At 36.0% G+C, this 26,179-nt stretch overlaps 1 protein-coding gene across 1 annotated transcript in view; it reads left to right on the forward strand.

Annotated features, from left to right (window-relative positions):
- obscna (obscurin, cytoskeletal calmodulin and titin-interacting RhoGEF a) overlaps positions 1 to 26,179 on the forward strand; it is a 91,122-nt gene that overhangs the window by 62,782 nt on the left and 2,161 nt on the right. Inside the window, 30 exon segments of the mRNA XM_056463198.1 lie at positions 1,343 to 1,507; positions 1,603 to 1,702; positions 1,705 to 1,760; positions 2,479 to 2,656; positions 2,743 to 2,856; positions 2,939 to 3,106; positions 3,970 to 4,072; positions 4,144 to 4,273; positions 4,361 to 4,469; positions 8,560 to 8,638; positions 8,789 to 8,898; positions 9,632 to 9,744; positions 10,573 to 10,741; positions 11,991 to 12,081; positions 12,283 to 12,483; positions 12,596 to 12,656; positions 12,742 to 12,819; positions 13,465 to 13,637; positions 13,726 to 13,752; positions 13,859 to 14,011; positions 14,090 to 14,135; positions 16,086 to 16,163; positions 16,251 to 17,916; positions 18,021 to 18,158; positions 20,673 to 20,795; positions 20,908 to 21,075; positions 21,524 to 21,629; positions 24,180 to 24,419; positions 24,506 to 24,729; positions 25,998 to 26,094. Coding sequence (XP_056319173.1) covers positions 1,343 to 1,507; positions 1,603 to 1,702; positions 1,705 to 1,760; positions 2,479 to 2,656; positions 2,743 to 2,856; positions 2,939 to 3,106; positions 3,970 to 4,072; positions 4,144 to 4,273; positions 4,361 to 4,469; positions 8,560 to 8,638; positions 8,789 to 8,898; positions 9,632 to 9,744; positions 10,573 to 10,741; positions 11,991 to 12,081; positions 12,283 to 12,483; positions 12,596 to 12,656; positions 12,742 to 12,819; positions 13,465 to 13,637; positions 13,726 to 13,752; positions 13,859 to 14,011; positions 14,090 to 14,135; positions 16,086 to 16,163; positions 16,251 to 17,916; positions 18,021 to 18,158; positions 20,673 to 20,795; positions 20,908 to 21,075; positions 21,524 to 21,629; positions 24,180 to 24,419; positions 24,506 to 24,729; positions 25,998 to 26,094 — 5,264 coding nt within the window.

Below are 26,179 nucleotides of genomic sequence, written 5' to 3' on the forward strand. Positions count from 1 at the left end.
CTGCAGATTTGTTGGCTGCACATCCAAGATGCAAATCTCCTGTTCCACCACATCCCAAAGGTGCTCTATTGGATTGAGCTCTGGTGACTGTGGAGGCCATTTGAGTACAGTGAACTCATTGTCATGTTCAAGAAACCAATCTGAGATGATTCGTGCTTAATGATGTGGCGCATTAGCCTGCTGGAATTAGCCATCAGAAGATGGTCATAAAGGGATGGACAAGATCAGCAATAATACTCTGTAGGCTGTGGCGTTGATACGATGCTCAATTGCTACTAATTGGCCCAAAGTGTGCCAAGAAAATATACCACCACCAGCCTGAACCATTGATACAAGGCAGGATGGATCCATGCTTTCATGTTGTTGACGCCAAATTCTGATCCTACCATCCAAATGTCGCAGCAGAAATTGAGACTCATCAGACCAGGCAACTCCTTTTCCAGTCTTCTATTGTCCAATTTTGGTAAGCCTGTGCAAAGTGTAGCCTCAGTTTCCTGTTCTTAGCTAACAGCAGTGGTACCCGGTGTGCTCCTCTGCTGCTGTAGCCCATCCCTCTCAAGGTTCAATGTGTTGGATATTTTCTCTTAGAGATGGTTGTGCGTCAAAATCCTAGTGGATCTGGCACCAACAACCATGCCATGTTCAAAGTCACTTAAATCACCTTTCTTCCTCTTTCTGATGCTCAGTTTGAATTGCAGCAGATCGTCTTGACCATGTCTACATGCCTAAATGCATTATGTTGCTGCCATGTGATTGGCTGATTAGAAAATCGTGTCAACGAGCGTTTGGACAGGTGAACCTAATAAAGTGGCCGGTTAGTGTAATATATTCTACAAACTTTATCAATTTTGAGCTTGGCAAAAAAAATGATGCTTCTACTCGACAGGGGTGCATTTATTTGATTATAAATACTTTAAATAATGACAAATCAAAAATTTGCAACCATTAATTCAAACTACAGTCACACAATCTTTCAGAAATAATTTTTTGAATTATGAATGTTTCCATCCAATCATGTGCATTAGATGTATGCATATATCTGGAATATTGAATAAAACATTTGTAAATAATGAACCAACCGCCAATGTTTCTAACCAATGAGTCAAAGAGAACTAAATCATACGTCTTTTTATGTGGATTTTCAAAATTTAAGCACATACTGGCATTTCCATTAAAGACTTTTTTATGCTCATGTCCAAAATGAGTATCAAATTAGGTGGATGGAAACAGCTATTGAGGATCAGAGTATGCGGTTGATATATATATTTATTCATAAACACAAGCACAATATAGATCAGTTATAACTATTGATTTAAATTAGCTATATTCTATATATTTTTAGGAGATGATCAGGAACAAAGCAAAAAGCGGACAGAGCTGTTGTCTATTAGAGGATGCCTTTGCCATGGTTTCCAGCTTGCCGTGGCGTGCAGAGAACTTGCATCATCTGTCCTTGATTGAAAATTACCCTGCACCTCTCAAGGGGCTCGGAGAACCCATTAGACAGGTACTGTATTATCATATTCAACTCTTTGTTTGCAAGTTGATAAGATGACACATGTGAATCAGCATCCTGCTAATAATGTGTGCTTTTATTTCCAGGGCCATTTTACAGCATGGGAGGAGATTCCTGAGGTCAAAAGCTCTCAGAGAGGACATCACCGCCATGTCTTTCTCTTCAAAGACTGCATTGTCTTCTGCAAGCCAAAAGAGAAGTTGGGACACACACTGAGGCCTACATATTCAAGAATAAAATGAAGGTTTAAGCATGCTTCCCCTTTAAATTACTCTGGCACTGTGTCCTAACTAGACATGATGCGGTGTTGTGACATGATAAAAGTTATCTTTTCCATGTTACAAAGAGTTTTTGTCCTTCTTGTGCGACCAACAGCTGAACAACAGTAGATACTATTATGACAATGATCACCTCAGGTACAGATTATGGGCTTTATTCAGTTATAAACACTATCAGTGTGAGTTTAAATACCATTTTACGTGACATTTATTCCCATATTACTGAAAGCAGCAGCAGATAGTTCACCTCAGATCTTGAAAATAAAATAATTAGCAGACGGTTTGAAAATGAAAGTCAGATGTGTGACTCAGTGCAAACCAAAATCAGTCACTCAGTAGCCTATTAATAAAAAGAGGTGTAATATGTACTAATAAGATTAAAAGCATTACCATTTCATTGAGAGTTCAGTGGCTGCAATTTAAATGTTTCTGTCATGTTACATTGCATTTAGTGCAGACAGACAAATTGCTTGTTGCTACAATCTTGTCACGTCATTTGTTGTTGAGACACGGTGTTAATAAAACAAACATTGGGCAGTCTAATCTACAGTAAATGCGGTTCGACAGACATTTTGACATTTTCATATTATTTTGACTCCTTATATTACTGTATGTATATCATGGCACCGCTAATATCCGCAGTCTATTGCAGATTCATTCCAAATACACTTGCTTTCTTCACAGTTGAGTGATATTGATGTAAAGGACACAGCAGAAGGAGATGACAGGTCATTTGGGGTTTGGCACGAACATCGGGGAATGGTGAGAAAAATCATTTTGCAAGCTCGTTCCATCCTTCTTCGTCTCTCCTGGCTCAAAGACCTGAGAGACCTGCAACAGCGCAGCAAACAGCCCGCTTGGAGTAAGCCACAACTCATACTTTTGAATGCATCTGTTTTGACCGCTTAAAATGATTGCATTCATGCACCTTTTTATTCATATGTATAGGTGCCCCATGCTTTGAGCAGCATCTTACTGACTATCCTGCAAAACTTGGGCAAACTGTTAAACTGGTCTGTAAGGTCACTGGTACACCAAAGCCAGTAGTAAAGTGGTATAAAGGTAATAATAGTGTAATGTGCTTGTATACACAGTACAAATGGAGTGTTTTTAATGTAATATGTGTTATGCTGTTGTTTCACAGATGGCCGCGCTGTGGAGGATGATCAGCATCACATTACATCAGAAGGACAGTTGGGTGCTTGTTATCTTGTACTGACTGGTGTCACAGTGGCAGACTCGGGTCAATACATGTGTTATGCAACCAATCCTGCAGGGAGTGCAAGCACTCTGGCTAATATTATGGTTGATGGTATGTTTTTTAGGAATGATTATTATTGGCATTGTTTTATTTCTTTTTTATAGATAAGGAAAAACTTGCATTGATGTAATACAGTACATACGTTGTGTACTGTTTCATTTTTACCAGTCAAATTGTATGAGGTGCCACATAGGATTTAATTCAAACTTTGATTATCAACACATACAAAAAACACATGCATATACACCTAGAAGTTACTCGCATATACTATTGGATGTTCAAAACAATATATATGAAATGTTCATATGTCATTTAATTTTTTATAATATTTCAAGTGTATGTGCATAAATTTTTCAGTGTAAAAGGAAGGTGTTTCAGTTTAAAAGGAAGGCATTTAATTTCAGCATAAAAGTTGTTTAAGCTTAAATAGAAGAGATCTTTATTTAGGTTGTTAAGAATCAGGTCATTGCAAAGCGTATGAAATAGAAAGAATGTGATTAATAGAGAGGGATCTGTTTAATAATGGAAATAAAATATTATAGAAATATTTTAAATGTGTAAGAAAGATATAGTTTTATGTTAAACCTTTTAATTTGATTATATAAGTTTTACATACACAAATGTAAATGGATAGGATGCACAACATCTACAATTTTAAGGCTGATTTAAAGGACGTTCGAGTCGAAAACCAACCAGAACTGTGAAACATAAAAAATAAAATAACCTGAATCATGATAAATAATGATCTCTTCCGTTGCTCAAACCATTTTTATGCTAAAATTAAATGCCTTCCTTTTAAACTAAAAATGAGTTCCTTACTTGTGATAACATGTTTTTGGATATGTAAAATTTATGTTGTTTGGCTGTATGTCTCACCATAAATTAAAAGAATATATATATTTTGGTTCCTGAAGTGCCTCCAAGTTTCACGACCAGACTACAGAACGCAGTGCTTGTAAAAGGACAAGATGTGCAGTTCAAGTGTTCCACACAATCTGTTCCGTTCCCATCAATAAGGTAAATCTGTTTTTCTTCAATCATAATTATGTAGCGTCATTGTTAAAAGCTCACACAGTCTACATGCACAGGTGGTTTAAGGATGACATTCAGCTTGAGGATAGTAGGAAACACCTGATCCAGTCTGATGTTCAGACAGGAATTCTTACTCTGACTATAACGAAAGCGGATGAGGCTGACGTGGGTCAATACCAGTGTGAGGTACCAGAGGATTCTACTCTTCATTAAGTTCATATTACTGTATATATGGATCCCATTATATACACTTTCTCTGTGTTTATGATATAGCTACTGAACGAAGTGGGCAGTGCCATGTGTAAAGCTGAACTCTGTCCTCCAGCAGCAGCAGCTATGACAGTCTGCTCTCAAAAACAATCACAAACCATTCCAGCTCAAGGTAGGATGAAGAGGAAGATGAACAGCAGTTACTTGTTAAAGGGGTAGTTCACCCAAAAATGAACATTTCCTCATCATTTGCTCAAACTCAAATGGCTTTAAGCCACATTAAAATGTCTTTCTTCTGTTGAACACATAGGAAGATATACTGAAGAATGTTGGAAAAAAAAACAGCCATAAGCCCTATTCTGATGAGACATAAATTTGATGAGAGTAAATTTCTGTTTCACAGACTTGCATTGTAATTTCAATCCCGTTCAAATCTGTCATGTCTGTCTTCTTCCCACACGAAATTCCAGAGCAAATTACCTACTTTTTTCAGCAAACTTGTTGGCCCTATGAGAAATCAAATTCTATCTGAATGGGAATGTGTGTAATTGTAGAAAATGTATTTTCCAAAACTAAATTTCTTGTGTTTTGTTCAACGTGTATACATGATTCTGCTTTTTGCTCACCAATAATTGATGTAGATGTGTTTGCTACCTTTTGAAGAAATAAAAGTAAATCAAAAAGACAAGCCATTTTTATTAATTTTGTTAAATGTAAATAAATTTTTTTTTAAATAACTTTTATAAATCGTTTCAACGCTAAACAAGTTAGGATGTTTTGCTTGAGATTTCAAAGTCCTTAAATGTAAATCTACTTAATTTCAAAACACACATTTATATCTAATTTCATAAATTGTGTTCAATGGCAGTTTTTCAATTATATTCCTGAAATGTATTTTTATATACTGTGGTTTAATGCATTCTGAACATCTGGTCTTGTGCAATGCCCACATGTAAAACACAGACAATCCTACCTCCTTAATAAACACAGAAATGTTAGTCGCATCAAAATCCATACGTATCCATGAAATGACAGACATCGGCTGAAAAGGATTGCAACTCAGACATCATTTGGAAAACTAGTCCCGTTTGAATAGGGCTATTGACATCCATAGTAGGATTGGTTAGCTACCCAGCAATGGTTAAAACAAATACAGCAAAATCTAACAGTAGGAACAAAAAAAAAAAATACCATGGAAGTCAATGTCATTCTTCAGTTTATCTTCATACAGTATGCGTTCAACAGAAGAAAGAAGCTCAAACAGGTTTTAAAACAAGTGATGGGTGAGTAAATGATGACAGAATTAAGATTTTTGGTGAATTATCCATTAAAATTAGTTCTAAAATGCGAGCATTTGACAATTCAAATCTTACTATCTGAGATGGTGGTGGGCACTAGTAGGCTTTGAAGAACCACAGTCACCTCCAACTCAAACTGCCTTCATTCCACCATTTCCTTTTCTGTCATATCAGTTTCAGATCGTCTAAATGTTCATTTCACTCCTCAACCACCTAACAACTACTGTAGAAGCAAGGTAAATTAGTGCAAGTGGAAAGTTTTGGGGGTGATTTTATTTACATTGCACAAATTACAAAAACATTCCCAAAGCGACTTATTTCCATAATGTGCAATAAAGCAGTGCTAACAAATGGTAGTTATAAACCTAATTAAGTTTATGGGATTAGACGTTTATTTAAAGAGCGTGGCAAACCTAAAAATGTACTGTACTAAGCATTTACTCAACCTCAAGTGGTCAGTAAACGATAAGCAAATTTACATTTTTTTATTTATTCCTGTAAACATTCATCTCTCATAAAGGTTTTATTCCAAATAGATACTCTTACAATTGGATATGCAATAAGGAAACGTTTCACTCCTATTTATCATCGTTTTTTCATTGCGTGTCTTTAGCAAATCTTGATAGCAGTTGTATTTTATAAATCAAAAGGGTGATTGTTGTGATACAAGGCAGTAAATCTGACCCTACATCTGTAGACTGGAGACCACTTGCAAATTAAGATCAAATAAATCATACTTTAATGCTGTTTCACAAGAAACAGTTATCGATCTAGTTTCTTATTCTTGAAGAAATATTTGATGGGATCATTAAAAAACATCATCCACCATCTTCATCTGCATTGCATTATGTCATCAGAAACATCTACACAAATTATAATATTATATTTGATGTACTGTTCTTATACACTGCCTTTCAAAAGTTTGGGTGTGTGATTTTATTTATTTATTTTTTAAATGTTATGATTTCTTTTGATTTTGAAAGAATGCTTACTCAAGGAAATAATTATTTCGATATTGTTTTATATTTTAATATATTTTTAAGTTTTATATTTTAATATATAATAAATAAGGGGCGACGCAGTGGCGCAGTAGGTAGTGCTGTCGCCTCACAGCAAGAGGGTCGCTGGTTCGAACCTCAGCTGGGTCAGTTGGTGTTTCTGTGTGGAGTTTGCATGTTCTCCCTGAGTTTGCGTGGGTTCCCTCCAGGTGCTCCGGTTTCCCCCACAGTCCAAAGACATGCGGTACAGGTGAATTGGGTAGGCTAAATTGTCCGTAGTGTATGAGTGTGAATGAGTGTGTATGGATGTTTCCCAGAGATGGGTTGCAGCGGGAAAGGCATCCGCTGCGTAAAACATGTGCTGGATAAGTTGGCGGTTCATTCTGCTGTGGCGACCCCGGATTAATAAAGGGACTAAGCCGACAAGAAAATGAATGAATGAATATAATAAATAAATAATAAATAAATATATTTTCAGTAATCTAGTCCTCAGTGTCACATCATCCTTAAAAGTCGTATGCTGATTTTTATTTTTTAATTTATGTTGAAAATGGTTGTGCTGCTTAATATTTTCATGGAAACCTTAATGCATTTCATAAGGACTCTTTGATGAATAGATAAACGGCATTCATTTAAGATAGAAATATTAGGAAATATTATATTTCTTTACTGTCACTTTTTTGTTCTGTTGAATTCACTGATGAAAGTATTAATATTATTCCCTTGAATGGAGCCCAAACTTTTTAACAGTGCAGTAAGTTCATAGTTTAATCAATTAATGAATGAATTAATTTGGGATTAAATGAAACTGCATGTTACTTCATATATCATGTCTACATCATACATGTTAATGCATTTTTTACTGTATCATACCTATGTGGTCATATGTTGTCAATTATGCCACATACTTTAAGTGGTTCATAAGCAACGTTTGAACCCTTAGTCGATCACATGCATTTTTACATCCTGTTAACATCCCACTTTCCATCCCACTTCCTTTTTAGTCACAGAGCAGGCGATTAAAGATCTGATCAAATTCATCATGTAAGTGTCTTTACAAAGAACATTTTGCATGCCTGGTTCTTCCTCTTTTCTTACTGTTTCTGTTCTTCTCTTTGTCCATTCATTATATCTGTTCATATACATGTTCTCACTGTTTGAGTGCATGCTTCACTACAATGTCATTTTCATCTTCAAAGCTGGTTATGTGCTGAGATTACATGTGATTGCATACATGTCATCTCTTACTTAAAATGTTGGTCAGGAAATGCTTGGACCCTTGCTCTGTTTTTATACCTGTCGTTGCAAAGGTAAGTGATTCTGTTATTTCACAATTGAAATTTGAGAAGAAAATGTAAACAAATATCATATTGAAACTGGCCGTACCGCCACAGACAAATGTAAGTATGATAATTATTTATTTATTTATTTATTTATTTATTGCATTATTCAAAGCAATATCTCATTCCAGATTTTTTGTTTAGCTTGTCTATACATTTTTTTGTTTGTTTTTGCAATTTACACTGCAATTCAAAGAGTTGGGTTTTAATTTTTTAAATAGTTCTTTTGTATTTATTTGATCACAAATAAAACACAGTATTATGAAATATTCCAATTTCTATGTTTTCTATTTGAATATAATAAAATGTAAATTCAGTTTTTTTTAAATTTAGTAGTCAAAAAATTGTCAATATTTAAAATATGATTTCTGCTGCGCTTTTGTGAAAAACATGATACGTTAAAAAAGTTTTTTTTTAAATTTCTAAAAAAAAATGTAATTATTTAAAATAGTAGATATTTGAAACTTTGTAAATGCCTTAAATTTACTTGATCAATTTCATGCTTCATTGTTGAATTAAAAGTGTTAATTACTTTTTTACAAAAATTGTACAAAAAACAAATGTTAGTAATGTAAAATCAAACAGAGAGATAAACAGTGTTTAACAGGCAAATTGTTTTCAAATAGAGTCCCAATCAGAAGGCTGGTCCAGTTCCTTTGTGAAGAACCTGTTTCATATACTCTTTCAACCTGGATACCCTGATTCGTGAGTTTTCATACGCTCTGTATAATGTGTGGGTTGAAAACTTTCTCTTTATCGATACAGAATAGTTCTTCACTCTTCTGTACACTTTTGTTCTTTAAGTACTGATACTCAAAATGTTAACATATTGTGTCAAAATGTGTTTTTCCAAAGAGCTGCCGCACACACTGTGGAGGAACAGCATGATGTGGAGAGGCAGGAATCACCAGAAGAGCCAGAGGAAACACACTTTTACTCAGAAACTGAAGAGCATGTGCTCACAGGTAAAGACAGTATGAGGTGTCAAACAACCCAATCTCAAGTCGCTGAGAGATTTATTTCAGTATGTTGATACTTCCAACTGAAAAGAATTTTGAATTGTTTCTTTTTGTGCATCTTTCTCTCATTGCAAACTAACAGTAATAGGGGTGTGGTTAAGAATATATGGTATCACTTTTTTTTGATGGTCCCTTTAACGCATTTTGTTGAATTTAAGTTACAGTGCATCTACATGCCAACTAATTCTCATTATAAGGAGACTATTAGGGTTAGTAACTATTTGGGGTTAGTTTTAGTGTAAGTTGACTTGTACTTGCAAAGTTTCTTAAAGTCAGTTTAATGCCTGTTGAAGGAGCAGTATCAGCAGATATTAAGCAGACAGTCTACTAATACTCAAATTAATAATTAAGAATTAATTGGCATGTAGTTGCAATGCAACGTTTATTCAAAAAAATGTGCAATAGGGACCATCAAAATAAAGTGTTACCAAATATTGTGGCTAAGGCCGTTAAACTGACGTCAACAGAGAAAAAACGCACCTAAAATTTAAAAAAGCACCTAAAATGTGAAAAAACAAGTCCAAACGCCGAATAAATTTCCTTTAAAGATTACCAGAATAACTTTTTTTTTCAGTGGATTAACTTGTTCGGATTAATTGTTCACCTATAGAATAACAATGTGCGCTAGCAAAATAAACACTGTACATTTTAATTTCACTCAAACTTTAATTGTTTTCAGAGCCTCCGGCTGTGCAGGTGGCCATTGAAGACCTCACAATCCGACCTGGTCAGCCTGCAACGTTCTGTGCCATTATTACTGGCCAGCCCAGCCCAGAGATTCAGTGGTTTAAGGTATCAGGAGATCAAAATGGTGCTCAGTCTTTTTATATTATAGCTAGGTCAACGTGGAATTTGTGTGTGCAGAAATCCCCAAATGCCAACAGATTTTAGCCCATCATTGAATCTATTTATTTACTTGTGTAAATGCATGTAAATATACAGTCAAGCCCCAAAATTATTCATTTCAATATCATTCATTTCAATTATTCATTTCAATATCAATTATTCACCTTTGGCAAATTATTCACCTTTGGCAAATTCAAAAAAAATTTTTTTTTTGACTGAAAATGACACAGGTTTCTCCTAAAAGATAATAAGACAATGTACTAGTAAGAATTAATTTTTATGATTTTTTTAGGGCTTAACTATATATATATATATATATATATATATATATATATATATATATATATATATATATATATATATATATATATATATATATATATATATATTCAGATTTTTATATTAATATTTAATATATTTGTGATATTATTAAATAATATGCAAATGTTTATGATTTATGTACAATACAGTTTGTGATGTAATATTTTCTGTCTTTTATTTGATTTATTAAATCAGAGCTTTGTTACTTAGTTACTTACTTTGAGACTTTTTTTTAAACCAAAACAAGTGGATCTGATTGGATTTGCACTGTAAACCTCAAATAAAGGTTAATAAGTTATGATTTTTTATTTCATGTTTCAAAGATTTAGTTACTTCAAAATCTTTCTGCATAAATCCACTTTTTTTTCAAAATATTGTGCAGAAATAGTAAAACATGTCAGCAGAATCTGTTATTACCAAAAACCGTAAACTGCATGAATCTTTCTTCCTCAGGATGACATAGAAATCTCATCCAGTGAGTACACAGAAATAGTCCAAAGCGGTGCACGTTGCTACCTCACATTGCTGGATACTCAGACAGAGGACTGTGGCACCTACACCTGTATAGCCAGCAACAGTGCAGGACAGGTGTTTTGTCACGCACAACTTAATGTTGACACAGGTGAGATGTAGATATCTATTATTATCTTTATAAATCCTGTATATATAATGTCATCATGGCTGTAATGGTAGACAAAATTATTGTTTTGATACAACAGGGGTGATCTAAACATAAATTTACTGCTTCTTTGTCAAATGGATTATTGAATAATTTGTGGCATTTTTATGTTAATGTCTAAATATTGTTAGAACTTAATGTTTCTACTCAAGTTTTTTTTCTATAGTGGAAATCATAGCTTATAATGATGATATTTAAAATAATACATGTATACATTAACAGGTTTAGTAAAATAAAGTTAATTTATAAGATTGTACAGTGTAAATATTTACTGACAACACTACTTATACTTCATGACATTTTTACAAGCTGTTTTATTTATCTGTTTTAGTTGTTTTTTTGACAGTTCAAATTTATGTTCATTTTGTTCTATAACTAGTAGTATGATTACTGTAACACGGGGAGTGACATAGACAACTGAAGTTCGGATCCACGTGCAGGTTTAATCAAAGTCAGGCAAGCAATGGTGAACACAGGTGCAAACATGTATAAAGGCAGTCCAGAATCGTTGTCAAATGTATCAGGCGAGAGATCGGAAGGCAGGCGGCAGACAGGGCTAACTAGGAACAAGGCTAGGGTAAACACACGGAGAAACAAGACTAAAGAAACGCGTTGAAATGTCACTTTCCAGATAACAAGACTCGGCAATGGAAGTGAGAGTGTGTGCTGTTTAAATAGTGTCTGTAATCAGTCTAGAAGCTGCAACAGCTGTGGGAGTCTAATGTAATTAATGTGGGAGTCTAATGTAGTTCATGAATGGCGGATTTGTAGTCCATAGGTTATTGTGTGTGAGATCCAGCGATCTAGGAAGTTACGATCGCTGGTGATCGTGACAATTACAGCCATCGTCTACTGTTTAAAATGAGGCACTGATAAAGCGGGTCTGTCTTAAAAAAATGTAAAGCTTTATTTTTTTTAATTTCCTAATAAAATGGAAATAAGCACAAAGCATGTGATTATTATATGGGAGGTGCGCTTTATAATGAAGTTTTATTCTCACATCAGCTGAAACCGATTCAGATATTGATTGTCAATGAGTTGTCATAAAGAAGGAAACTAGAACTTTAAATTTAGCTTTTCACATGAAGTGTTTATATTTTAATTTATGGCATAAGTATGTGTACCCTCACACCCCTAATTGCAATACTTGCAGCGTTTTTAAATACATTTCAATCAGGCCTTTCTTTTTCAGGCCCAGAAGAAATTGAGGAGGAGAGAGAAGTGGAATTTGGAAAAAGACGGAAACTACATTCTGTGTATGATGTTTATGAAGAAATAGGAAGGTAATAACATCAATCATGTAATTAAAAGACCACTGAATTATAAAAAAAATAGCAACTCAGTATTGTGCTGAAATGTATGCAATTATATAATAGCTTTAATATTAAAACTTAATATAAAAAGGCCGTAATGGTTAATGCAATATCTGATTTGTTTTATGACACCCTCTTTAACATTTATCTTCATTTTGTGTGGTCTTCCAGGGGCACTTTTGGAGTGGTTAAAAAAGTCACACACAAGGCGAGTAGTGAATGCTTTGCTGCTAAGTTTCTTCCGCTCAGAAGCAGCACACGAACCCGAGCATTTCAGGAGAGAGACCTGCTGTCCCGTCTCGCTCACCGCAGACTCGCCTGCCTGCTGGACTTTTTCTCCACAAGACGCACACTGGTGTTGGTGGTAGAATTGTAGGATTCAATATTTCTTCTGTTTTAAAAGATTCAGTATTTAACTTTATACATTAAGCGATTATACATTGATGTCGTATATATGCTTTTCTTTCTTTATTTAATCCCACAGATGTTCTTCACAAAGCTTACTAGATCACTTGTATTTAAACGGATCGGTCACAGAGAAGGAGGTAATATTGGTTATTTTATTGAATTCCAAGCATATTTTCAAACAAACATCAAGCAAAATTTATAGTTGTCATTCTTTTATTCTAGGTTCAGTTATATATTCAGCAGGTTCTGGAGGGAATCGGACACATACATGGTATGAATATACTACATCTGGATATCAAAGTAAGTTCTTTTGTTCACTGTATAAATATATATACACTCATGCATGCATATATTTGAGAAAATGTGTATTTATATTTAGATATAAAATATATGGGTATAAATTAAAATTTCTATGTAACAAAATAGTTTTTTATAGTTTTGTTTCTATGTATGTATCATATATACATAATAATTATATATAATTCACACACATATTATGTCAAAACAAACTTTTATTTTGGGTGTGATTAATCACGATTAATCTTTGCCCAACAGTAGTATTTATTATTTTAATTAACAAATTTAAAGGTATAGTTCACCCCAAAATAAATTTTAGGTCTTCATTTAATCACTCTTTACCAGTTTGAGGTTTTTGTTCTCTTGAACACAAAAGGAGATATTTTAAAGAATGTTGAAAAACCATAGCAGGAAAAACAAATACTATGGAAGTCAATGGTTACCGGTTTCCAAAAAAAAATTTAATAAGGTTTGAACAAGTCAAGGGTGAGGAAATGATGACAAAACTTTAATTTTCAAGCTTCTGTATATTACAAGAAATTGTACTAATAAGATTATTTAAAGCTTTTACAGTCACTTTTCTAAAGTTGGACCATCTTCTAATTTGCATCCATCTTCATAAGTTATTTAGCCTTTTTTTCTTTGCAGACAGACAACATCCTAATGGTGTCCCCCACAAGAGAAGACATCAAAATATGTGACTTTGGCTTTTGCCAGGAAATTGACAGCTCCAGACATCAATACAGCAAATTTGGAACACCTGAATTTATTGCTCCAGAAATTGTCCACCAGGAGCCTGTGACAGCAGCCACTGATATCTGGTAAATAAGCATTTTTTGGAATAGAATGTTCTGAAATCTAATTCTGTCGTAAATGATTTGGTTAATGTAATTTTTTTGTTTATTCCAGGTCTCTTGGTGTGGTTGCTTACTTATGGTAAGTACTTTGACATTTACGTTTGCTTTAGCTTTGTGTGGCCATCAAAGCTTTTTTTTTGTTTGTTTTATGAATCACTTTTTATAATATTCGTTTTTTCTGGCAGCTTAACATGCCACTGTCCTTTTTTCGGGGAGAACGACCGTGCCACACTGATGAAGGTTGCTGAAGGTGTGCTGTACTGGGACACACCTGAAATCACAAGCAGAAGTGTGGAGGCACAGGATTTCCTACATAGGGTTCTACAGCCAGACCCAGAGTAAGATCCACTTGCATGGGTGTATTTTAAGTGTTTAGGAGGAGCAGGTGATAATGCTGTTTTGTGTCACCTTCATAGAATGAGACCATCTGCGTCTGAGTGTTTGAGCCATGAGTGGTTTCAGGTAGGTAGTCATCAAAGTGTAAAACCACTTTCACACGTATGTTAGAATGTGTCCTGTTTAATTTTTTATTGTGGAAAATCATACATTTACACATTCATTTAAAGAAGGCACTACTTCACATTAATTATAGCTATAGCTTACTTTTATAGCAAAAATCTGCAAGAAACAACTGATGATATATTAAAAGACTATTTGAGGATCACAAGACCTCCAAATACTCCTTTGTTTGTTATTTAATTCATTCTCCTTTTCTGACCACCAGCATGTATTTTAATTTATTTGGAATATATTTAAATATATAATTTATATAATAAATACAATTATTTAAATGTGTGAAAATGATTAATAAAACTAAAAGTATTATCACGTACTAATATACAGTTCAATTTAAGAATGTTGTTTTGTTTCTATTTAAATATATTGCATGGTAAAAGATGGTGGAAAATTATTTCACCATTTAATTTATATAAATTATTTTATTTTCACAAGTTATATTAAATACTGAAGTAATGCAATTTGATGTGCCCAAAAGACACATATTGGGCTCTATTTTAACACATATTGGGCTCTAGCGATTTGCGCTGCAGCGCATGGTCTAACAGGGTTGTGCTTATTCTCTTAATAGGTTATGGGTGTGTTTTGAGCATAACATGCATTAAACAAATCAGAGTCTTATTTAAGAGTCAGTTGCGTCGTGCCATGGCGCATTTGCTTTTTACATGGTGGACTTTGTAAGTTGAAAAACTGAATGGAAAAATGGAACGCTTCTCTAGCAAGAAAACAGTTAAACAGACTATCTGCAGCGAGAATAAACAATGAGCCTCCTCCATTTGGCCGCTCTACTTTCTCTTTACTTTACTTTTACACTTTACTCCTTTACTTTCGTGGATAACAAAACTCTTTTGTACTCACTCCACTAAAGACATCCATTAGCTACATATTTAATTTTGGTTGTTAAGCGCAAAGATTTGTTTCAAAACTATTTCTAAATTCAGTTCCATTTTCCAGCAAATGAATAATCTTTCATTCTTGTTTAACCTGTTTTAACACATTTTAATCTGTTTTTATCTGTTTTAATATATATATATTTTAAATCATTTTTATTTTCTTGTTTCTTTAATTCTTGTTTATGTAAAGCACTTTGAATTACCATGTGTATGAAACTATATAAGTAAACTACTACAGTATATAAGTAAACTTGCCTTGCCTTCCCTAAATAAACAATTATAACTAAGTGTGGTCAAGAAAAGTTATATCCAAACACACGTCCTATTCTTATGGTGATGCATACTTCTTTGTCTAACTCGACAGGTGGAGAAATCTAAATGAGTTTTTATTAAAACTAATATGAATATGCATATAATAAATAATTATGCTAATAATAATAACATTATAATAAAAATGCAAATTGTCACGAATAAACTGAAAAAGCCCCCCCGACATATAGAAGGCATGGAGGTAGTATTTTTTATCTAGTAAATAATAACTTTTGTAACATTTAATCCTTTATATTTTTTTCATATGTAAAGACATTTGTGTATTGTTGTTTATCCTATGTGCATTAAGCATTTGCACCTGCATAGGCGCATAACTTAAACTTTCCACTGGACAGCTTTTACTTGGTCAATGGCATGGTCTATTTCAGTTTCTTAAATAGGGGGTCAGGGGAATCCCTTATTATGGTGGTCATATCCCTTTTTTTCACATCCCAATGTTGACAGGCATAGCCTTAACACCCCTCCTTTTTAGATCGGCATACCCATGAGTCCACAAAGTGGCGCAAATGAATTTGTTATTTAAACAACGGGGTGCAAAAGGTGAAAATTAGGGTTGCAGTGGCAACAAATTGTACAAATCACGTCTTGCGCCTTATTGTGGCGGGTGTATGATAGAGCCCATTGACTTTGAACCTTTGAAGCTGTGAATAAAATAAAATGTAATGATTTTCAGGGTTACTATGAAGATGAAGAACCAGAGGAAATAAACACCAAGAATTTAAAATCTTTTATATCAAGGAGAAAATGGCAGGTAAAATTTGAAACGATTTCCTCTGCCATTAATTGTCCAGAAAAAAAAAACTTGTTTCATGTCTGGTTTTCCATGCTTGTTCCCTAGCGTTCTTTAACATGCCTTGGCTCAGTGCTGACTCTGAGACCAATCCCAGAGTTGTTGGAGGCTCCTCTGCGTGACGTTGCGATTACAGCTCCAAGAGACACCCAGCAGCCCAGCAGCACCTCCATAAGTAGCGGATCCTCTTCAGAGTACGATGAGGCCGATGCCTGGGACTTCTTCCAGCAGGTCAGCGAGGAGGAGGAAGATGATTTGGAGGAGGAGGATGAATACACTCATGTGTCAAAGTCTCCCACTATTTTAAAACGGGAAGAAGAAGAAGTGCTAATCGGTGAGGACAGAGTTCACAGCGGCCCATTGGTGATTCCTATGACTGGATTGTCAATAGAGCCCATTGATTTGGAGCAGCGGGACGACAGCTCTTCTGTTCTTCTCTCTGAGGGGGATGAAGGATTGGCTGGTGGGCCTCCTATACCGCGTCGTATCCTCATCAAGAGCACTTTTTATTGCAGCTCAGAGCAGCTTTCACCTATGTCTGCTCGTCACATGACCCTTCGGGATAAAATCCAATCTAAAAAGCAAGAGCGTGGCCGTAAAGCACTCCGTGCCAGCCTCTCTGGCAGGTTAAATGAACCCCTCATTGAGTATGTAGAAGATTCCCCAGACCTAGAAGCGAATCGTAACCAGAGAAGAGCATCGATGCATGCATCTATCCTCAAGTCCAGCTCATTTGATAGTGGAGTGAGTGCTGGTCATCCAAGCATATGCACCCAGAGAAGAAGCAGATCATTAGATGTTTACACTCAACGCTCTCCAGTTCCAACGGCGCAAGAAGAGGATGACCATGATCCTGAAATTAACAAGAAAACTGATGAAGAAGAGGAGAAAACTGAAGAAGTCCAGGTTAGAAGGAAACTCTGCCGTCGCTCTGCGTTTTTGTCAAAGAAGGGACCTGTAAATATGAGAAAGCAGAAAGACGAGGTCCAAGAATCTGATGAAGAACATCAGGAAGTTTCAAAAAGTACATGTGAGGATGACCACCAATTGCAGAGTTTGGAAATCGAAGCAGCACAATCAGATGATGAGGAGAGCGTGGATGGCTCTCACATTTCCTTAGCATGCTCGCTTGACCATGGTTCAGAGGCAGGATCATATGAAGGACTTCTCCACAGATCCCACCATGATGCCTCCTTGATTGCTGGATCTTCTGGCAAAACATCTGCATCCTCATGCTTACTTCAGGACTCTGAGGATGAGGACATGGAGAGAGTCTTGAGATCTCTTCGCCAAGACCTTCCGCAAGCCCCACCAAGACGCCGCACCAACAGTTCAAGCTCTGGACTAAATGAGGTTCGCAGTAAGAGCAGTGTCCCACTGAGAAGAAGCTCCTCTGCTGTTCCTGTTCAGGCTGCAATAGCAAATCGGGAAAGCAAAGAGGTGCTTCAAAGACATGCTTCAGCCCCGGCTCTACAAGATAAACCTCTTAGTGGAAAATCTTCCAAGCCTGGATTCATGAAGATCTTTCGCAAGCATTCCTGGGCTAGCCATTCTTCTCCTCAACTAGAGGCATCCGAAAAGAAACATGCAGAGGGAGCACAACCCAAGACCCCTCTTTTAGCACTGAGGAAAAAGATGCGAGCTTCAGCCTCTAGTATTACGAAACTGTTCACCCGACAGTCCAGCAAGGAGGATGTGGAGAAGAAGAAAGTTGGTAGGATACTTTTGATTCTTTATACATTTGAAAACAGCAGGTATTGGCTGCTTTCCTGTTCAGTCAAAGCAGTATTTAGTTGCTTAAAAAACTATTTCTTAAAGGGCCAATTGTGAAGAATGCCTCCTCTGTCATGCAAGAGCAGATGACTTGCTCAGTTCCAGCTCCCACCTCATCTGAAAGCCCTCAGAAGAAGAGCAAACTGTTCTCACTGAAAGTGCCAATATTTAAGAAAAGCAAAGGTACGTTTTGTTAGAAAATCTTGTTTAATCTAAAATTGATCTCTAGATAAAATAATTTGTTGTGCATCATTAATTTCAGTGTATGCTATACTTGATAGAAGCATTGCTTAATAAAATCAAAGTCCCTTGAAGGCAAGTCATTTCACTTGGCGGGCTTTTTTGAAACACCTCAAGGGTAGCATATTCAGGCATATTGTCTGAATGGGGCAACATAAAATTCTCCAAAATTGCTTGCCAAGCTCACAATTAGATTTCATACTAGGAATCACCAATAAAATAAATAACAACTTTGTCTTTAGTTTAATTTCTAAATGTTCGAATCACACAAACTCTGCAGAAACTCATGTCTGGTCCGAGCCCCTCCCTCGGAGAATCATTAGTCTAGAGCGATCGATGCTTGGCTCCTGTACTAGAAGGCGGGCTTTATTCACCATATAGCAATCGATGATTGGCTCCTGTATATAGTAGGCGGGGCTTTATTTACCATATTGACCATTACACTTTTCCCTATTCAAAAAGATAAGAGTGAAATGTCTTGTGTATTTTAGAGTTTTTGATATATTATATGCAAGAGATCATTTTGTTTCATGGTTCTTTGCCTCAACATTGTGCATATAAAATCCTTCAACACACAGCAAAACTTTGTCTATCCTGCTTAATCTGTGCTCATTTCCCAAGGTATAGACCAGGGCTATTCAATTGGCAGCCCACGGGCTGAACCTGACCCCTGAGGCAATTTGTTCCGGCCCTCCAATTAGTGTGACCAAGACATCAAAAATAAATTTAGTTCAGTCGAAAAAACGGTCGCTAGAGTTATGAAGTGATGACGAGTGTCACGATCATCAGCGATCATAACTCCCAGATCGCTGGATCTCACACACAAACATACATGGACTACAAATCCGCCATTCATGGACTACATATTCATACATGCACTCCGTTCACACACACACATGCTTCCTCATTTCCACTGATTAGACCTCCACAGCTGTTGCAGTTTCTAGACTGATTACAGACACCATTTAAACAACACACTCTCACTTCCATTGCCGAGTCTTGTTATCTGTATAGTGACATTACAACGCGTTTCCCTTAGTCTTGTTCCTCCGTGTTTTGATCTTTGCCTAGTTTACTTTCTCATTGTCTGCCGCCTGCCTTCTGACCTCTCGCCTGTTACATTTAACCACGATTCTGGACTGCCTTCATACATCTGTTTGCACCTGTGTTGACCATTGCCTCCCTGAGTTTGAATAAACCTGCACGTGGATCCTAAACTTCAGTTGTCTCTGTCACTCCCCGTGTTACAACGAGCTGCAGTTGAAGGCTTTGCAGACCGTTAGTCACCTAACATTAAGCATGTGGCATATTTCTAATATAAGAATATATTCCAATATGCGTGCTCAATATTGCTTTCCGGACGCAGTAGAAAACATCTCACGTCGTCGCAGTGAGAGTTGTGCGTGGCTTTCAGTGCGATGTAAACAAAAGATATGTTTTTATTATTAAAATTATCATCATGAAAATGATTATGTATGTATGAACACAGATGATAACAACAATTAATCTAAATACTTACCTAATATAAAGCTTAAATTTATATTAGATGTGATAACCATGAAACCATGATTATTCTTCAGACTATATAATCATCAAGCAAAATCTATTGTTGCATCCCTAATTGTTATGTCTACTTAAGCAATACACTGTTTTTTGTGCTCTGAAATACAACATTTGAATATGTTTGTAAAAAAAGCCTATTGGCAAATCCACTGATATTATGTAGTTTCAAAATACAATATATTAGCATTTTAATGTAAAAAAACAACAACGCGGGTGTCTTAAGGAGCAAAAATACAGCATATGGACTCTTATATGCTGTTGTGTCATCACTCATATTGCAAGTCATATCTCTCCGGCCCTTCGTTTGGGATGCTTTTTATGAACTGGCCCCCATGACAAACTAATTGAATAATCCTGGTATAGACATTTTAAAACTAGTTTTGCTCTTTGTAGCACTATATTTTACAGAATTGTCATCAGTTATGACATGTTAGATCTCCTTGTCCTGCTTTGAGTCAGTCACAGGCAGACAGAGAGGAAACATGGGTGGGAGAGAGATCATATATGTGCATATAAATGACATGGGCATATACAGTATAATAGCTCATAGTAACATGTTAGCTACCTCTTAACAAATATTTTCGAGCATATTTGTGAGTTAACTGATCAACATCTGCAACTGTCACCGAGTTACTACTGTAACTACTAATGTTTGAGGGAAGCTTATTTATTTCGATCTGTGGTCAAAACTGACTGGAACTACATATGCATTTCGATTTTATTTGACAACTTTCAGCCAATCAGAATTAAGAATTTCAGCAGATAAATGACTATTTAATATAAATGACTATTCAAAGGCTTGTGGTTGGGTTGATAATTTTCTTGGTTTTGAATGAAGATTTTAATAGCTATTTGTAAGAGATTTTTAAAAGTAATTTTTGTATGTTCTACCAGAATGTCCAGTCAAACCATCCAGGCCAGATGTAATTCAGCTAGCAGGAGGAGGAGCGCTTGTGTTCTGGAAACCTGTGCCATCCAAAGAGCTTGTCACATATTGTATTCAGTATAGTATAAATGGTAAGAATAAATACTAAAGGAAAACACTCAGTCCCATCCATTTATATTATTTTTCTTGTGTGTTTTTGTTTTCTGTCGTACTTAATAAATAATGTATTTTCCTTTATGTTAGGTGGGGAGTGGAGAGTGTTGTCAGAAAATGTCACAGATAGCTATTTCACTGCTAAGACTCTTCCAAGAGGACCAGGATATATGTTCAGAGTTTCCTATCACACTAAGACAGGGCTGGCACCTTTCAGTGATCCATCACCACCTGCCTTCATGGCCATACCTTATGAAGGTATGCTAATTTAAAAAAATTAAAACTGAATTTAAATTCTTTATTTGCGCCCGAGAACAGATCTCTGTAACTGGTCTGTTTCTGTCTTGTACTGTTTTTTCCATCAAAAATATGACGTTCTCATAATAGGTTCATATTAGACTGATTATTTAAAGACAAAGTATATGTAAAAATTTTAAATTGCTGATAAATTACGCACCGTAAGGCTATCTGTGATATTGTTTCCTAGATATAGGTACTTTACTTGGCACAAAGAATATTTTTGTTGAAACTGTGGTATTTGATGATTCATAAAATCGCAGTTAACCAGAAATTTGAGGTATTAAAAATACAGGTAAAGCTTACTTAATAAATACTCTTGACTCCTGATTATGAATTTAGGCCTTAGGAAGTGAAATAATCGGTTTATGCGATTGACCAATTTTACTTTATTTTATTTCATTTCCAGACTCTCACAGTCCTCTTATTGAGATGGAGTCCATTGGGTCAAAGATCACTGTACCTGGAGGTCTTGGCACTGAAAAGTCTTACAGATTCCTGTCTGAAATCAACAGGTACCTAGACTGCACATTTATTTAAGCTTTTAAAATTTTGAGTCTCGCTGTTAACAGATTTGTAAACTCAATTCCATGGCTAGATTACACTGTCAAAACAAATGCTTAAACACCAAAACAATTAATCGAGTTTTGTTTGGATAAACATGTTCTCAAAGGAATAATTCACTCAATAATTAACCATTTGTGTATTTTTTATCATTTAAATATCCAATAACCACTACAACAGTTTTATATTGTAGGGATTAAGTACAGTTTTGACCCAAAGAATGACCAGTCTGTCAGATGAAGAAGAGCCGGAGTCAGATATTCAAATAAATAAATAAAGTTTACTGAAGATAGTTTGCAGTTTCATCAGCAGAAGCCAGCTTCAACACTTAAAATTGAGTTCCTAGGCCGCTTTGCTAACAATCACCAATCAATAACAATTATACTCTCACATAGCGTCATTAACTGCATCACGCATATAGATGTTCTAACCTAATTGGTTAAAACACAGATAGGCTTGGAAAATTTCCACGTGGGTGCATGTGTACAATTCTGAACAATATCTTAAACATAAACATCAGACATCCACTAGACTGTTTAGAGCTGACTCCAGATCTGTGAAACGGATCCACAATCAAATAGAACACACACACACTTTATCAAAACTGTTAAAAACCGGTATAATCTACATTCAGGCAGCTATAATATCCTTACTACACAAAGTCTATCTTGAATAAAAAGTAAAATCACCTTAAAAGAATTAACTGTAAAAATAGAAAAATCACTTTAGACATTTAGATAGTATTAACTCATAGAAATAACGTTGGAAACCAGGCTCATACTGAAAACGTAGTCCCGTGGACGTTTCTGGAGACCGCAAATTATGTAGCCCGGGGTTCGTATGGCTGCATTTAATTTTTTTAAACGAACGCTACGGGGCGGTATGACGCCGTTCCTTTTCGTGCTTACCGGCTGACAGCTTACCCCATGTGGAGGGCTTTCCCGCTGCAACCAGTTTGTCCAGTTACAGTAGCTCGTCGTGTACGTCGGCGGACTTGAGACGCAGAGAGGAGATGACCACGATGACGATGGGGTTTGAGTCCGGGAAAGAGCTGTTCCAGAAATCAGGTGAGACAAAAACAGAATCCAAAATATAAAATGAACAAGTGAATAACACGGTGAGAGTGTTGTAAAACCTGAAAATGTGGTAAAAATCAGACTAGGGCTTTTCTTTTTCTGGACGGCTTTTGTAAATCGTTGGTTGGGTTTAGGGAAGTAAGTGGGTGGGCGGGTCAATCGATAAAATTGTTTGGGTTTAGGGAAGGAGGAGGGTGGGTCTGTCAATTGGTTGGCGGGCCAGTCAGTCATCTAGTCATTCATCCAGTCAGACAGACGCTCGGTCGACAGCGGCCTCTGGTGGGTTTACGCGAGAACAGCACTCGCGAGAGAAATTTGAAATACGAAAAAGCGAACACAGCGGCCTCTTGTGGATTTGCAAAAACAAAAACTGCAAAAATACATACCTCCCGGGACGTATTTCGCGGTCTGCAGAAACGTCCACGAGACTACGTTTTCAGAATGAGCCTGGGTTGTTATTTTTCAGCCCTCAGTTCCACTTCGTGACCTCTGACCTAGTTTGGTGGCTCCCGAAAATAGTTATAAAGAGACAGGCAAATGCACTGAACATTCTTATATTAAGCAATGTGTTAACTTTATTCATTATTCAATAATCATCTTTAATAAAAATTATGAGAAAAGGGATGATGAGAAAATGATAAACGTAGATCCATGCTGAGACGGATTGGAAGGTACAAATCCGAATCCTTCAATATATTTTGCTGACTTATGTACTTATATTATCCCAGATGTTTTGAAGAATGTTCAAATCCAGAGAAATAAGCAATATAAATAAGTGACATGGACCTTGTTTTGTGCAGTCCAATGTCCCCATGCTAATGAAGTCTTACACCCTCAATTTCCAGTTTGGTTTAGATAGAAAACAGAAAAACACTTAAGACATTTAAATATGTTGTGCATTTTATAAAAAATTTATTGACCCTAAAATGTATTTAGTGTGATAAAACAGCGTTGCATCTTCTTAACGTGATAATGCCTGGAAAAAGCAGAAGTGGTTGATTGTTGCATTATAAAATCTCTGCTGCTTTTCTGCTGCGTTGCATTCGTCTCCTATCAGCAATTGCTTCAGCACTCTTGTTTTGCTTTGACATCTTTCGTCTTTACCCTGCTTCATATTACCATAATAATAAGTTTTGAATGCTGTAGCCCATTCATGAACACAATTTCGGACCACAACTTCCATTATTTTACACTCAGCCATAGCGTCATCAAATACGCCTTTGTTTGTTTTGAATACGTACCCTCTAGTGAAGAAAAGTTAACACTGCACCTTTAACTGCTCAGAAAATAAATTATTACCATTATTATTGATCTTTTCTTATATGCTTTTTAATTATAATCGTTATAATCACTTAATTAAGGTGGTAAGTTATAATGAGTGTGGGCTACCAAGTAATTCAAGAATGTATGTGTGGGCTTTTTCAGAGGCCGTTTCAGCGTGGTGATGCAGTGTGAAGACAGCCGCAGCTCTCAGATGCTGGCAGCTAAAATGACTCCCTACAGACCAGAGCAGAGGCAGCTGGTTTTGAGGGAATATCAAGTGCTCCGTCGACTCAGTCACCCTCGAATCGTCCAGCTGCATTCGGCCATACTCACCTCCACCTGCCTGCTGCTTATAGAGGAGCTGTGCTCAGGGCGAGAGCTGCTTTATAACCTCGCTGAAAGGTAGAGAATGCATTTTCATCGATGCTGCTTGAAATCATTATTTGTAACAGTGAGTGTTTTAAAAAAGTTGTTTTGCTGGCCTATAGGAATTTGTATTCAGAAGCACATGTGACTGACCTGCTGGAGCAGATTCTGAGCGCTGTGGATTACCTGCACAGTCGGCGCATTGTACACTTGGACCTGAAGTCAGACAACATGCTTGTGACGGGCAGAAATTTAGTGAAGATTGTGGATTTGGGCTCCGCTCAGCCGTTTAATCCAGGACAAGCACTGAACATTGAACACATAAGAGAAATGACAGATAATAAAGGTAAATCAAAGATACAGATACAGTATGATCTAAAAACCGTTGCTTTTGATTTGACAAACATTTATTGGAAAGTTTGGAGTCAGTTTTGTAAGATTTTTAAAAAACTTTTCATATGCTTACCAAAACCTAATTTAAATAATCATAAATAAAGTAACAGAATTCAGTGTTCACTTAATTTAAAAATATCTGTTTTCAGTTATAATATACACTCACCGGCCACTTTTTTACAACCCAGGCTCATTCTAAAAATGTACCTCTACAGATGTTTCTGGAGACCGCGAAATACGTCCCGGCGGTACGTTTTTCTGCAGTTTTTGTTTTCACGAATCCACGAGAGGCCGCTGTGTACGCTTTTTGAGATCTCAAATTTCTCTCGCAAGTCCCATTTGCACCTGTTGTTCTTGCATAAACCCACCAGAGGCCGCTGTCGACTGACTTTTTGACTGACTGAGTGGACGATCGACTGACTCACAGTCCTCCTTCCCTAAACCCAACCAACACGTTTCAAAAGCAATCCAGAAAGTCTTTTTACCACGTTTTCAGATTTTACCACATTCTATTTACCACACTGCTATTTACTTGTTTATTTTATTTTTTGGATTCAGTTTTTTTTGGTCTTTTGAAAATCCCAGTGGATCAGTAGTTTCTGAAATACTCAGACCAGCTCGTCTGGCACCAACAACCATGTCATGTTCAAAGTCACTTAAATCACCTTTCCTCCACATTCTGATGCTTGGTTTGAACTGCAGCATATTGTCTTGACCATGTCTACATACTTAAATACATTGAGTTGCTGCCATGTGATTGGCTGATTAGAAATGTGTGTTAACAAGCAGTTGGACAGGTGTACCTAATAAAGTGGCCGGTAAGTGAACTTTGGTGTAATTTATTCTTTTGATGGAAAAATTTTATGTTTATCAGCCATTTCACTAGTCTTCAGTGTCACATGAGTTTAGAAATCATGCTTATTGTATGCTTAAGAAAAATAAATTAATAATAATGAAAATAATAAAGTAATAATGATGAACAAAAAATTTCATCTCGACTCCAGAAAAAGCACAGTGACAGTTTTGAAATTACACTTTTTGTAGCTTTCTGTACTTTTTAAATTAACGTAATGAATCAGTGCTGAATAAAACTTGTAAGTTCTGTACAAATGACTTGACATCTTAAAATAAAACGACTGTCTAATATCCTATCAAAAACAAAGCCATAACTTTTAATTACTTAATAGATAACGTTTATAATACTTTTTTTTTTTGCTTTAGGTTATATTGTCCTTCCTAAAGCTCCTGAAATCTTAGAAGGACAAGGAGTTGGGCCTGAAACCGATATCTGGGCTATTGGCGTTTTGGCTTTTATAATGTAAGTATTTCATGCAGATACACTTTATAGGACATCTTTATTGTTCGTTGTTCTTTCATTTCCTCTAATATTTACATTCTCCCGA

Source organism: Danio aesculapii, chromosome 8 (assembly GCF_903798145.1).
Source record: "Danio aesculapii chromosome 8, fDanAes4.1, whole genome shotgun sequence".
Taxonomy (NCBI): Eukaryota; Metazoa; Chordata; class Actinopteri; order Cypriniformes; family Danionidae; genus Danio; species Danio aesculapii.